This window comes from Galeopterus variegatus, unplaced genomic scaffold, assembly GCF_000696425.1.
Source record: "Galeopterus variegatus unplaced genomic scaffold, G_variegatus-3.0.2 Scaffold6983, whole genome shotgun sequence".
In the NCBI taxonomy this organism is placed as follows: Eukaryota; Metazoa; Chordata; class Mammalia; order Dermoptera; family Cynocephalidae; genus Galeopterus; species Galeopterus variegatus.
Genome location: NW_007733094.1, coordinates 71,564 through 87,165, shown reverse-complemented (window position 1 = coordinate 87,165; position 15,602 = coordinate 71,564). Strand labels below are relative to the sequence as shown.

The window sequence follows — 15,602 nt, the reverse complement described above, 5'->3', positions numbered from 1 at the left end:
AAAAAAAAAAAAAAAAAAAAAAAAAAAAAAAGTTTTGACGGCCTTATAACATCAAGGTCATGGGTTTGGATCCCCATGCTGGCCAGCTGCCCCCAAAAAGAAAAGTTTTGAAAGTCATTTTCTTTACTTGAGAACCACATTATATATAAATATCTGTGATACTATGAAAATATATATCTAGTCTTCATTCCTGTCCTCTGACATACTAAGGATTCTAAAATCCTTAGAATCTCCAAAGAGGTAAGACTCTTTTCCAATGGCTGTCAGCCCCTAGGTAGTTTTGGGATGGGAGCTGGTCACAGGAAAGACCTAGGTGACCCCCCAACCTCCAGGGGGTTAAGTTGATCACCAGTGGCCAATGATTTAATCAATCATGCCTATGTAATGAAGCCGCCATAAAAACACAAGAGGCCTACATTCAGGGAGCTTCTGGATAGCTGAACATATGAAGGTTCCTGGAGGGTAGCATACCCGGGAAGGGCATGGAAGCTCTGTGCTCCTTCCTGCATCCCTCACCCTACACGTCTCTTCACCTGTATCCTTTATAATAAACCGGTAAACGTAAGAATGTTTCCCTGAGTTCTGTGAGCAGCTCAAGCAAACTAATTGAACCCAAGGAGGGGCTGTGAGAACCCTGGTTTATAGCTAGTGGGTTAGAAGTTCCAAAAAAAAAAAAAAACAAACGGGCTGGCCTGGTGGCGCTCCCGCCGAGGGTTCGGATCCCACATACAGACCGGTTCCCGCTCACTGGCTGAGCGAGGTGTGGGTGCAGCGCTGAGGGTTGCGATCCCGTTGCCGGTCCGGTCCGGGCACAACACTGAGGGTTGCAGTCCATTGCCGGACACGAAAAAAGACAAAAAGGAAAAAAAAAAAAAGAAGTTCCACAGGCCTGGATTGTGACTGGCATCTGAAGTGGAGGACAGTCTGGGGGAGTGAGCCCTCAACCTGTAGGATCTGATGCTATCTAGGTAGGTAGTGTCAGAGTTGAGCTGGAGAACAACCTGTTGGTGTCCACTGAAGAATTGCTGGCTTGCTTGCAGGTGGGAAAAAATCCCCACATACTGGGACACAGAAATCAGAAGTCTGTCTCCTGTGTGTTGTTGGTTGTGCTTGTTGCTGAGAGAGAGTAGAGGAAAGACAGTGTGTACCTTTCCCACTCTTACTCAGTTTTGTTTTTCCCACATCAGCTCAAAAGCAGAGGTTCTATGGGTTAAATTCTTTCCCCTGGGGGAGGCACCTAATCCCAGAATGGAACTAACTTTTTAATTCTAAATTTATTCCTGCTATGACTCAAGACTTCTGAAATAAAGATAAAAAGTCCAGGTCTTGGGCCGGCCCGGTGGCGCACTGCTACAGTGCGCCGCTTGGGAGCGTGGCAGCGCTCCTGCCGAGGGTTCAGTTCCCGCTCACTGGCTGAGCGAGGTGCGGGTGCAGCACCGAGGGTTGCGATCCCGTTGCCGGTCCCGGTCCGGTACGGGCGCGACACTGAGGGTTGCGATCTGTTGCCGGACACGAAAAAAGACAAAAAAGGGAGAAAAAAAAAAAAAGTCCAGGTCTTTTCCTAGGTATACATATGTTGCCTAATTAAGCAATACAAAAGGAGGAGGGAAAAAGGCTGAAGCGACTTTTAGTTAGCTCTAATTTCGTTAGGTGGTTTTCCTTAAAGGAGGAGTTCAAAACCCTTTATTCAAGGGTAACTGACCTTCTTAGAAACTAGGCAATAATCAGTTTGTAAAAACTTAAACTACGCTCATTTATTTGGTTAGTATGCACTGCATGTCTACTGGATTTGATACCTAATCAAATAAGGCATTTCTATTTTCGTGGTTATTTCTGCTTTTATAGCACGTTAGTGACCACAGTAATGCTTTCTAGTTACAACAGCATTAGAACTCCGTCTCTAAAGAAAATGGCCTCCCTTAAGAGTAAATAGGACTGCTTCTGCTTACAGGCTTACGATCACACATTTACATCACTACAGAGAAGACCACAAAAATAAACAGTAGCTTCTGTTCTAGAAGGATCTTACCATTTGGAAAATGAGAAGAAAACACAGTAAACATGATACAATGTTACAAAGCAGAGATGGTAATTACAAATTGAAAAACACAGTACAAATTGAATTCCCAATACATAACAGAGAGTCAGATGTGATATAAATTTGGGAAACATCTTAAATTTTAAAAATTAGATCTTAAAGGTACACAAAACCTTTTGGTGTACGTTTCATCGTGGGTAGAGACAGAAAGGGGAATAATGCTTGAAAACAGAAACAAATTTATAAGTCCTGGCAGAGGACAGAGATCATTCGATTGATTTATCTCAGTTCTACTCACAGATTGTCATCTTTACCTTTACACCTAATGTGACAAGTACTTACGTACCTTTACTGCCCAAATAGACTGCTCCAAAGGATGGAAAAGTTTGAAACAAAAGCCATCTTTTTTTGATGGACGCTCAATGATTTCACAGGCATTCAGAAGGACTGTTCCTACCCATTGACCATTTTTTTGGGTCTTATAGATCAGTAGCACCCCAGGTTTCAACACACACCACAACTTGGTCCAGCTTTTTAGAGTACCACGAATCTACAGAAAGAAATTTATTTTAAAAATTAATATATGTTTTTCTCTTTGTGCTCTACAAGATACAAACTAAGTACTGGCAAATAGGATGTTTTAATCTAAAATTTCTATAACAAGTAAGCTTTAGATTTAATAGATTTTTTTTTTTTAAAGCTACTAACTACATCACAAGCACTGCAAATAGACATGAAAACGAAACGGCTCCTTCTTCTAAGAAACTTAAATTTTAGTGGGATTCAGAAGGAGAAGGATTGAAAAAAAATTTTTTTGTGGGAGACTAGGTCAATGGTTTCAAAATAATGTACTCAGTAGAATAGTTTTCTTCACCTCTCTGACCAAGTCAAGGGCCACTAAAATATACTTTCTTAGTGCTGAGATTCTTCTTTTTGTAAAATTTATCATAGCTGTAATTTTATTTGTGTGAGTATATGACTGTTCTGCCTTTTAAAAATCCCTCCCCCCTACTATTACATCAACGGTAGTGAAAATACTGTTGGCACACACCAGGCATTCCCTAAATATTTGGTGAGTGGTTGGAAGAGGAAAGAACCTCCTCCTAGTCCCTAAAATTATCTTCTCTAAATTACTTTGTTCTTAGTAATTACATAAAGTACAACATATAAATTTCTTGGTGGAAATTTTACAACACGAACTACTTGAATCTCTTTTCTCATAAAATGTTCCTCATGCTTGTGTTTCATACTATGTCAATAAGAAGCGTATAACTAGTTTTTTCTATAAATTTCTCTTTCTGTAATCTATTGAAATTGTTTCTATGCAAATTCACAATACTGAAAAGGATGCTAATATAATATTTAGATTAAAATAGGTATTATCTTCACTTTTATTTACTGTACAACATGTTCTCTTAATGCACTTACATGAATTAAAAAATAAATGTAGGGCTCCCTAACCCCCCAAATAAGCATACCATAGTAACTCTAAGCGAGAAAAATTTAGAAAGGGGGAGTTCCGAGACAGGCAAGAAGAAAAGAGAAAAGCTTTGAGAAAAGGTATATGTATACGTAAAAGACTGAAGACAAGAGAAGCGAATGGAAGAGAGTTATCCTGAGGTAACATTCTGGATTTTGGAGATGAGACAGTAGAACATGGAGGACAAATTATCAGAATGAAGATAAGGTTTAGAAAAGCAGCCAGGGGATATGTTGAGGACTTATGTAGGGTAGGTTTAACTCTGAAAATCCCAGGTGAGATCTGGAGCTAATACACTTCTAAGTAGAGCCAAAATAACTTACAAGGTATTTTTAGCACAAGACTGACTCTAGCATTACTTGAATTCTCAGGGAAATTATCAGTAGATTCACATCTCAGTGAAGGAACTTCTATGACAGATCTTATAAGGTTTATTATCAGGTTAGAGGTCTTAGCAACTCTTGGGGAAAGTGGAAATCTTTCAGGGCTAGAGTGATTCTTAGGTGAATGCTAGGCACTAAAACTTTCAGGGAGTCAGAGTCTTATGAGATTATTCATTTTTATAAGTTTATTTTAATTATACATTTTTATGGGGTACAGTTTGTTGTTTTGATACAAGCATATATTGTATAATGATCCAATCAGAATAGTTAGCATATCCATTACCTAAACATTTATCATTTCTTTGTGGTTTATAATATTCAAGATCCTCTTTTCTAGCTATCTTGAAATACACAATATTATTAGCTATTGTCATCCTAGAGCATCAGAACTTATGCTTCCTAGCTAACTGCCACTTTGTACCTGTTGACAAACCTTTCCCCATTACCCCCACCTCCCTCCCTTTCCCAGCCTATGGTAAAATAACCACTGTTCTACTCTCTAAAGATCATTTTTTTCTTTTTTTAAAAAAGTTTTTCTTTTTTATTTTTATTGAAACATATTGATTGTGTTTATCTGTGGGATACAGCACTGAATACAAAGATCATTCTTAAAGTTAGAATTAGTCTGAAAGATTCCTACCATCCATCCTTCAGATAAGAATGAGAAAGAGGACAGAATGACGGGGACGAGGGAAAATAAAATAAAAATAAAAATTACCAGAGGCCAAAAGAATAGGATATGGAAACAGCAATAGGTGTCCTTGATAATTAATGCTTTTCAAATTATCTTTTATATTAACTTTGTCTCATCTCAATAATGATATATCAACTCTACAATAATACTAAATGATTATTTGAATAGCAAAAATGTTTTTTTACAGCATGTGTATTAGACAAAAAAAATCACACAATCAAAAAGCCTTTTTAAAAGAACTGCTACACATATTTGATGCTATCATTAAGAGAGACTTTAAGGTTCCTTCTTCCCAATAAGATTGGAACAAAGAACCTATGGGATACAATTAATACTTTCTCTGACAGTGAAAAACAATTATCCTAGGAATTTCTTTGTCTTGTGGGCTTTAGGTGCACTCTGAGCTTTTCCATTCCAGTAGGTACATATCCAGCAATCCAAATTCAAGATTCAATACACACTGACCTTCAACCAATCAGCCATAACAATAACAGAAGGATCTGTAATTGTACTGAGCAACTCCTTTGTGGCTCTTTTCTTTTCTTCTCGGTAATTTTTCTTTTGCACCTATTTCATAGAAATAGAAAAATTAAAAACTCAATAGAAATGAGCAATTTCTTTGCAATTTTTTAGGTTTACAGAATGTAGAATATAAAATTCTAAACCTCTTTAGGATTCTAGTATCTTAGGAACTATAGTTTTTTGTTTGTTTTAGAGCTAGAAGGAATTTTTAGACAACCAAGGCTAGAATCTAGTTTTCCTGATCACTAGTCTTTATCTTTTTAAAAGAATTTTATCTCCTTTTAACTACACAATAATCTCATGGCAAAAATTTCAAAAAACACAAAGCTAAAAACCACCTTTATTACACCCCATCCTATTCCCCCCAAGTTGACCATTGTTAAGCTTCTGGAAAACACTATCCTTTCAGACCTTTTCTATGTACACAATCTATAGAAATACATAGCTCTTGTGTTTTTTTAACATATAGAAAAAAGTTCTCCCACTCAATATTTATCGGAGAGTTTCCTCATTCTTTTAACTGCTAAATATGATTCCTAGTATAAGTAAAACAGAGAGCTAACACTGAACACATTCTATGTGCCAGTCACTGTTCTAAGCATTTCATCTGCATTACCATTATCTAATTTAACCCTCACAATAATCTTATGAAGTAGAACTATTATTATCCTTACTTTACAGATGAGAAAACTAAGGCAGAGAGAATAAATTGCCAAGAATCACACAGCTGTAGAGTCAGAATTCAAACAGGTAGACTGGCTCCAAAAGCTATACTCTTAAACCTCTAAGCAATATACTGTTTCTATAATTTTTCTTAATATATTCTCTCATTGATAGAAATCTACTCGGTTACCAGTTTTCTCATATTACGAACAATGCTGCAACTGTTTGTAATTGGAAGTTTTGCTCTCTTTCCTGATACTAATATGTAAAATATAAATAATTAATAAACCATGAAAATGAAATGTGTTCATTCAAAACATCAAAGTTCTACTTTTATAAGTAAGTTGCTTTTGAGATTATTTAGGAAAGCAGCAGTGGATTAATGCAGTCTTATTACTGCTTTGTTATTATTATTTGGATGGGGGAAGAGGGATGACAACCTGTTAGTGACTACATTTTTTTAAAAACCTAACAAAAAATCTTCCACCATAAAAGCTGCATTTAATGGTAAAGATACTACATACATATAATACAAGTTTGATAATTCCACCTAAAAAACTTTAGACTTTTGGCTTTTATGAATATGCATATCTGAATTAACAGATTCCATATGAGACTGTGAATGCAGATGCATACAAGATCAGGCACAGAACACAAACGGGTAAAACAGATTGGACAGGAACCAGACCCAGTCGTGAAGCACGTGTTCCTTAAGCTCCAGATTCTGTGGATGCAGGAAGTTAGGTACAAAACTACATATTCCTAAAGAGAAACTGGGAGTCTGAACTTTGAATTATTGGTTCAAATTTTTTAATTATTACATAGGTCAAACAAAATATATCTATCTATGGGCCAAATTCAGCCCATGACCTAGCAGTTAGCAAACTTTAATTTCAGTAGGTGTCAGAGTTTCCCATCAGGTGTTCCACAACACAGTGATGTGTACTCAGGCACAGGTGTATAGAGATATCAAGTCCTCAGCCCCTGGAGGGGCCAGGTGGCCTGAAGCAGCCCACCCTGGGGCAGGCATCAAGCAGCCCTATCAGCTGATCTCAGTGTACCACATGTATATTAACATTTTCTATGTGTGCCTGTCTGTCCCTCTAGATATTTTGTTGTTGTTGTTCCTTTAGGAATGCACACATACATTTCTTCAACTTATTAACCTATTCTCAAAAGCACACACAGAGAACAACATGTTACTTTCCAGAAATAACTGTGGGAACTAACCTTAAGAGATTCTTTTTTTGTGAGCTTGCTTGAAGCTGAACTGTCCTTCTCAGAGCCATTATAAAGTTTAGATTCAGACTAAAATCACATAGAAATGAACAGAAGAGAAATAATAATTAAAACCTTCATTTATTCAACACCTCATATAAAAATTAATGTTAAAGGTATGTTTGTGACATTCTTCCTATTTATTGCTATGATTTGAACAAATATTGATTTTCAAATATCGATTTTCCCTATATAGCATTTGTGTTTAAAAATGAACCCACCTTAAACACACAAATATGCAAAAGTAAAAACTAATCAATCCACAATGTAAAGTTAAATAAAATCATTTGTAAATTTTTACATTCTGTTTTTCAGAGTATTTCTAAGAACATATACAATTATTTAGTTATTCCTAGAACAAAAGTAGCCAAAGCAATTTTCTTTAACAGTGGAAATATTTTGAATAGAAAACCAAGCCATGTAAATCCAACTACTCTATCTAATTTGTAGTGTTTAAAAACCAATATTCCCAGAATCTACTTCTTCCTACTATCCAGTGAACTTAAATTATCATTAATGTTTTAAATTTGTTTCCAGATTTTCAGTATATACTTCATATTTTTATTTGATTTTCATAAGAACCTTGAAAAATGGGCACAACTGACAATTTTATCTCCATTTTATAAAACAGGAAAGGGAGGCCCAGGAAGGTTGATTTTCCAAACTAAAAATCATTAATACAGCAGGGATCAGAACCTGGGTTTCCTAATTCAGTGCTTGTTTAAAGAGACCACACTCTTTCACCAAAGTAGAAAAGCACAAAACTAAAAGCCATTTTTATAAATCTGGGAGCAACAAAATTAAACATGTTCGTTCAATGTACTATGATTTTCATTTTTACCTATTGTTAGACATAGGAGAAGGTACTTAAAGTTCTTAGCAGTACTCCTAGTGCCAAGAAAGCATAAGGGACTTGATCCAAATGGTGGCTTTCAAATGTTGAATGGCCAGATCTGCACCATATCACTAGATCTGATCAAGGATAGAAAACTTTGTTACAAACTCCTTCACTCAATTTTAAGCTCCAGAAGGGAGGCACCATGTTTATTCATCAAAGACACCCAGTGTATTACCCGAAGAAAAAGGACTCGATAAATAACTAATGAATTGATAAAATAAAAATGAAAATGGCACTTGCAGCTCATCTCTCCTATGCCTCTGCTACTTATTATGAAATATTGGTTATTATGATGATGGCAGTAACCAGCTGAACTAGAAGGGGAAGGGAACTGCAAACAATTCTCAATGTAGAAGGTAGGGATCAACCTAGTTAAACTTTTGCTAAAGTTACTCCTTTAAGAACTGGGTTTGAAACATCATATTGCTTACTCCCATGATGATGGCATATACTTTGATGCCAAAACAATTTCACAAAATTCCTCAAGCTGAATAGGTGTCTGTCTTCTCCTTGGCCCTGGAAACCCAAAGGTGGTATGGCTACTGTTAGAGGAATATGATGGTTTAAAATCATCAGGAGAGAAAATTATGTTAAGTAAAATAAGCCAAAGAAACAAATACTGCATGTTTACACTCATAACTGGCTGCTAGGGAGGGAGGGAGGGAGGGAGAGAGGGAGGGAGGAAGGGAGGGAGGGGGAGAGAGAGAGACAGAGACAGAGACAGAGACCGAGAGAAAGACAGACAGAGAGAGAGTGCGCACTTTACGCACTGTCCTTTTTAAGTCCTCTAGGGAGGGAGGGAGTTTGGGAAGTGATAGGTCGGGTAAAGGGCATAAAGAAATATCACAATTTGGGGCCGGCCTGTGGCTCACTCGGTAGAGTGCGGTGCTGCTAACACCAAGGCCACGGGTTCGGATCCCATATAGGGATGGCCGGTTCGCTCACTGGCTGAGCGTGGTGCTGACAACACCAAGTCGAGGGTTAAGATCCCCTTACCGGTCATAGCGTGGTGCTGACAACACCAAGTCGAGGGTTAAGATCCCCTTACCGGTCATAGCGTGGTGCTGACAACACCAAGTCGAGGGTTAAGATCCCCTTACCGGTCATAGCGTGGTGCTGACAACACCAAGTCGAGGGTTAAGATCCCCTTACCGGTCATAGCGTGGTGCTGACAACACCAAGTCGAGGGTTAAGATCCCCTTACCGGTCATCTTTTAAAAAAAAAAAAAAAAAAGAAAGAAAAGAAATATCACAATTTGTAAGAATGAATATGCTAATAATAACTAAAAAAATTTAAAATAAAAAATCATCAGGATATTCTATTTTCCACAACTCAGGAAACTGTATATTATAATGTACTTTTTAGATACTATTAAATGAAGAATACTAATAGTAAGTAATAGCTTAAAAGTTAATGGCTGTTTACTGTTTGTCAAGTATTATGTCAAACACTATGTGCACTATCTCATTTAATACTCAAAGCAACCCTATGAGATAGAAGTATATCTCCCTTTTACTAATGAGGAAACTAAGACCAACAGATTTGATATCTCCCCAAAGTCACACAGCCAGTAAGTAAATGATCTGGGATTTGTACTCTGGTCTAATTCCCAGCCTCATGCTCTTAGCTATCTCGTTATATTGATTTCTCACCTTTTAAAACTATTCATATAGTATCTCATCTAGACTCAAATTTAAGATTTATCTTTATGAACAACAAAAAATCTGTTTCCTCAACTAATGACAAGATCTGGCTTGGTTATTCCTACCAGATTCCAGTACATTAGAAACCAGCAGCCCAGAAAGGTGTCACAAGAGCTTGGTAAATCAGAGCACACATATCTTAAGGAATCTTTGCCATATTGTGCAGTCTAGTTCTGAAAAAAAGAAATGAACTGACAGCTAAGTTATATAGTCATTTTATACATAACTACCTCAGTTTGCCAAATCAATATATATTTGAAATACCAAAAACCATAAATCATTTTTTGTTGGAGAAAGTTTACTAAACTAAGTTTCCCTTCCTTCATAAACTTTATTGACAACTATCTTCATGATGACCACAGGGTTTAACATGTAGTACTGCTTGCCTCTTCATTAAATGGCCTTAGAATACTTAGCACATTATATTCTTACTTTATTCTCTTTTTCTTTCTTTTCTTTTCCCCCTTAAACTGTTGTCCTCTTACAGGCTATGTGACTTTGAAAAGTTATTTAATCTGTCAGTCTTAGTTTCCTCATTTGTAAAATGAAGATACTACTACTAACTGATAAGGTTGCTTTCAGGGTTAAACGCAGTAGCGTACATAAAGTGTTGAACATAGTACTTGATATATAGTATATTTCAGGTTTATGACTGTACTCCAGACTGCAGGTGTTGTCAAAAATCTTACCCTTAAATAAGTGAGGCATTAATGTATGAAAATACTTGCAATTTGCTTTGAAAAACTACAGGTTGAATATCTCTTATCCGAAATGCTTGGGACCAGAAGTGTTTTGAATTTTTTCAGATTCTGGAATATCTGCAGATACTTAACTGATTGAGCATCACTAATTGAAAAATCTGAAATCTGAAACCTCCAAGTGTCATGTAGTACTTAAAAAGTTTCAGATTTCAGATTTTCAGATTAGGGATGCTCAATTTGTATAAAATACTACAGATATGAGGAACAACAACAATAATAAGTTACAGTGACAACAGATATTCTGGTTTGAATAAGTTTTTTAAATGTCCAGGTAAATATATTTTTTAAAGCAAGTAACAGACAACTTAGAAAACCTGCAGACAAGTAGACAGATGGTTAGAGGATGAAGTTAAGAGACATGGGCTCAGAAACCCCTTATGCTTGTGATAGGATTCCTTTTACCATGCTAGATATGTTACTTATGCTGGTGATTCCTTTCATTGAGATGGACAATTAAACATTCATTTAAAAATGCTATTTTGGGATAATCTGATTAACTCACTTTTCCAGTTCTCTCATTCATACTATGAAAACGCCTAGGAAAGGACGCATGAGAAAAAAGAATTGCCTTTATTAAAAAAAATGTTTTGGGAGTGACAAGGATGCATTCCATTGTGTTTACAAGTCTCAATTATGCATTTTAAGAAATAACAATTAACACCAATCCCATGACCAAAATGACAGCACTGATACTTTTTGCATCAGGTTCATAAAAGTATAAAGTTAAAACTATTTGATGGTCTCAGTTATGCAGATCAATCATGAAAGGAGTAACAAAACGTTATTCCCTAAAGTTACTTAGGTAAGAATAAAAATCTTCAGAATTCTATGAGAATGAGGCTTAATAATAAATGCATAAATTTTAAAATTATTCTAAAAAATAACAGTGGATTACATGTTAAAATAGTTACAAGCTAGCGACTATAGCTCTCTTAAGCTAACAGAATAAACCAAGATTAAATCTAAATTAAGAGAGAATCAGTAAGTTTTGGCTTTTAGAAAATAATATGATGAGGGCCGGCCTGGTGGCGCATTCGGTAGAGTGTGACGCTTGGGAGCGCGGCGGCGCAGAGTGCCACCAAAGGTTTGGATCCCATATAGAGACCGGTTCGCTCACTGGTTGAGCGCAGTGCGGGCGTGACACTGAGGGCTGCGATCCCGTTGCCGGTCGCGGTACGGGCGCGACACTGAGGGTTGCGATCCCGTTACCGGTCACGAAAAAATGACAAAAAGGAAAAAAAAAAAATAGAAAATAATATGATGAGTATAATTTTACTCATACCAAATAGTTACCATGTTAAATATCTCACTCATTCACTGTAATTCTCTATCCAAAGTAAGAAAATGAATTCTTAAATTCCTATACCAATCAGACTTTGTCAGGCACTTTTAGCATCAAAATCTGGGATCTTATCTCCTCTGTACAGACAGGAAAGTTGAAGCCACTTGAATTCTACTTTCACCACTTACTAGATATTTTGACCCTTGGAGAGCCACTTACTTTCCCTGTGCTTCAGTTTGTTCACTTATAATGTTCACTTATAAAATAATTCCTGTCTCCTGGTATTGTTATGAGAGCTAAAATGGCACATGGTACGCCACCAAAGGTTTGGATCCCATATAGAGACCGGTTCGCTCACTGGTTGAGCGCGGTGCGGGCGCGACACTGAGGGCTGCGATCCCGTTGCCGGTCGTGCCACCAAAGGTTTGGATCCCATATAGAGACCGGTTCGCTCACTGGTTGAGCGCAGTGCGGGCGTGACACTGAGGGCTGCGATCCCGTTGCCGGTCGCGGTACGGGCGCGACACTGAGGGTTGCGATCCCGTTACCGGTCACGAAAAAATGACAAAAAGGAAAAAAAAAAATTATTCTAGTGAGCTAGTTTCTAACAAAGAATCCTAACTGACAGAACCAACCCAACATACTTTTCATACCTCTTGTCAAACCAGAAAACAAGTCAAGAATAAGTGATGAAAGAAGATTGGGGAAATAAATTTGGATTAAGGAATAAACTGGTTTTTGTAAATCTAATAATGTGCTTATTGTCGAAGAATTAGATGAGAATGCACATAAAGCACTTAGTATACTATGCTGCACACAGTATGCATTCAATTAATTTGACCTTTATTATCATGTTTATTGCCATACAAATTCTAAAAGGATGAATCTAAAATACACAAGTGCAGTGGGACAAACATACATACATCCCTGCAATCATATGGCACATTAATATAGCACTAAGCCAAAAGCTTTAAAATCAATATTAAAAGGGCACAATTAGAGAAATGTTAATACTGTACTAAGATTTGTGTCGCAGGCATAAAAGTAGCAATACACATTTTAACAAATTTTTTTTCTACTTTTGAGGACTGGTAATGTCAACTTTTCCTTACACTTACTTGTTCTACTGATTTAGGAAACTATGTCTTTTTCTAAGAAAATGTCTCTCAATTGTAAGCTATTACTATTAAGATCTTTGGCCTTTAACTGGTAAAAGGTATATATTTTGGTTGTCATCTGAATGAACCCAAAACACTTAATTTTTCTTTTAAAAAAACATGAACGTCTGAGAATTTCTCTGAATGGAACCCTCAGACTCCAGCTTGAGAAGTACTGCTATAGCAAACATGACAGAAACAATAGTACTCTGGAGAGAACACTAGTTACCAATAGACTGTATTTCCAAGTAACTAACAGCACTTAAATCAGCCCCAGTGGAACTTTTTTTTTTACTGAAACATATTGATTATACATATTTATGGGCTACAGAATTATATTTCAATACATGTATACAATGTATGAGGATCAAATCAGGGTAACTAGCATATCCATCACTGCAAAACATTCATTTCTTTTTTTTTTTTTTTTTCTGTCTTTTTCGTGACTGGTAAGGGGATCGCAACCCTTGGTGTGGTGTCGCCCACACCGCACTCAGCCAGTGAGCGCACCGGCCATTCCTATATAGGATCCGAACCTGTGGCGGGAGCGTTGCTGCGCTCCCAGCGCCGCACTCTCCCGAGTGCACCACGGGCTCGGCCCAAAACATTCATTTCTTTACGATGTGGACATTTAATCTCCTTTCTTCTAGCCATTTGATAACATGCATTAAATTATTGTTAATTACAGATGCCTAGCTCAACTGTACACCAATAGAATTTATTTTTCCAATCTAGCTCTAATTTTGTGTCCATTAATCAATCTCCCACTATTCTCCCTCTCCCCTTCTCTTTCCCACCTCTAGTGAACACAGAAACTTCACTTTTTTCATACATACTACATGGTTCAGATATACCAACATAAAAACATCCCATAAAAGCTTGATAGGATTTCAGTGTTAGTTCCCTTATTTTAAATCTAGAAAAATGTCATAATCATATATTTGGGGACAACAATGTGCTTACCTTGCTCTTCGACATAGAAAGTGAAGATTCATCTTTATTTTGAGAAATATCTTCCTTCCCTCTTTCAAAACCTTTGAAAAAACATCGTCAATATCTCAGTACTATTACTTTTCAACATATATATTCATTAATGTTAAAAAGCAAATATATATATAAATTAAATTTGTTGTCATATATATATATATGACATATATATATGTCATTCAATTTCAAATATATGTTATATTTGATATATATCACTGCAGGAAGCCTAGACTGTACATACAGTTTTAAACTACTATAGTTTGTAGACCTCTAAAGGGTTATCTCTAGTATACTTAATTATAAGGCTTACAGAGGCAAGGAAGCCTATCCCTGAACCCACTAACATCAAGCTAAGTATCTCTTTTCTGTACTTCTGCGGAACTTTTCATGAATTCAGCCCTCAAAGAGTTTTTATTCTAGTGAGCTAGTTTCTAACAAAGAATCCTAACTGACAGAACCAACCCAACATACTTTTCATACCTCTTGTCAAACCAGAAAACAAGTCAAGAATAAGTGATGAAAGAAGATTGGGGAAATAAATTTGGATTAAGGAATAAACTGGTTTTTGTAAATCTAATAATGTGCTTATTGTCGAAGAATTAGATGAGAATGCACATAAAGCACTTAGTATACTATGCTGCACACAGTATGCATTCAATTAATTTGACCTTTATTATCATGTTTATTGCCATACAAATTCTAAAAGGATGAATCTAAAATACACAAGTGCAGTGGGACAAACATACATACATCCCTGCAATCATATGGCACATTAATATAGCACTAAGCCAAAAGCTTTAAAATCAATATTAAAAGGGCACAATTAGAGAAATGTTAATACTGTACTAAGATTTGTGTCGCAGGCATAAAAGTAGCAATACACATTTTAACAAATTTTTTTTCTACTTTTGAGGACTGGTAATGTCAACTTTTCCTTACACTTACTTGTTCTGAGTCTAATAAAAGCCTATATTAAAAATTATATGTACAATTATTCATAAAGTAGCACTTTAAAAATCTTCAAGTAGTACCAGTGCCTGAAGCATTTTACAATCATTTCTAACATATCAATAAAAATATCATTTATTCTGTATTCGGCTTATGATAGATAAAAAATTCATTCCATTTTCTTAATCTGGATATTTTACTGAATTATTTCTGCAATATGAAAAAGAAGTAATTTTTCTCTCCTCTCTGGTAAGAAGAAGGATCACTTAGTCCAATACAAGGGAAGAAAACTGTTTCATAAGTGTAATTTTAAATGAAAACTTATAGAAATTTATTCAGAGCAATAAACATTATAGTAAGTAATTCTCAATACTAATGACTAACATAAATTACTTCAAAGATTTTCTAAATATACATGCTAGAGAACAAAGATTTTCTAAAAATATATGCTGTAAATGAAAAAATACATCATCTTTTATTCTTACAGGAACAGACTTCCATTTCTCTTGTGTTGTCTTGGTTTCAGCTAAATCTAGATCAATCCATGTATAAAATTAAGAAAAATGTCTACCTTACTGCATCTGCATTCATATACAAATTATTCATGAATTCAAATACATATTTGTTCATATACATATGCATTTATATACATATTATTCATGCATTCAAATGCATATTATTTTAAAAATAAAACTACATTAAAATGAAGTCATAAGTCAGAATAGTTTTAAAAATGTAAATATGTCTTACAGAGAGTGTCAAATGTTGGAAAAAGATACTCATAAACCTATATTGCATATTACCTGC

The 15,602-nt window shown here is 35.9% G+C and overlaps 1 protein-coding gene across 1 annotated transcript in view; it reads right to left on the bottom strand.

Moving 5' to 3' along the window:
• OSBPL8 (oxysterol binding protein-like 8) overlaps positions 1–15,602 on the bottom strand; it is a gene marked incomplete at its 3' end in the record, with an annotated part of 87,064 nt that overhangs the window by 29,642 nt on the left and 41,820 nt on the right. Inside the window, exons 2-5 of the mRNA XM_008591516.1 lie at positions 13,824–13,894; positions 7,011–7,088; positions 5,061–5,162; positions 2,385–2,588 (exon numbers count right to left, since the gene is read on the bottom strand). Coding sequence (XP_008589738.1) covers positions 2,385–2,588; positions 5,061–5,162; positions 7,011–7,088; positions 13,824–13,894 — 455 coding nt within the window. The remainder of the gene's footprint in view (positions 1–2,384; positions 2,589–5,060; positions 5,163–7,010; positions 7,089–13,823; positions 13,895–15,602) is intronic.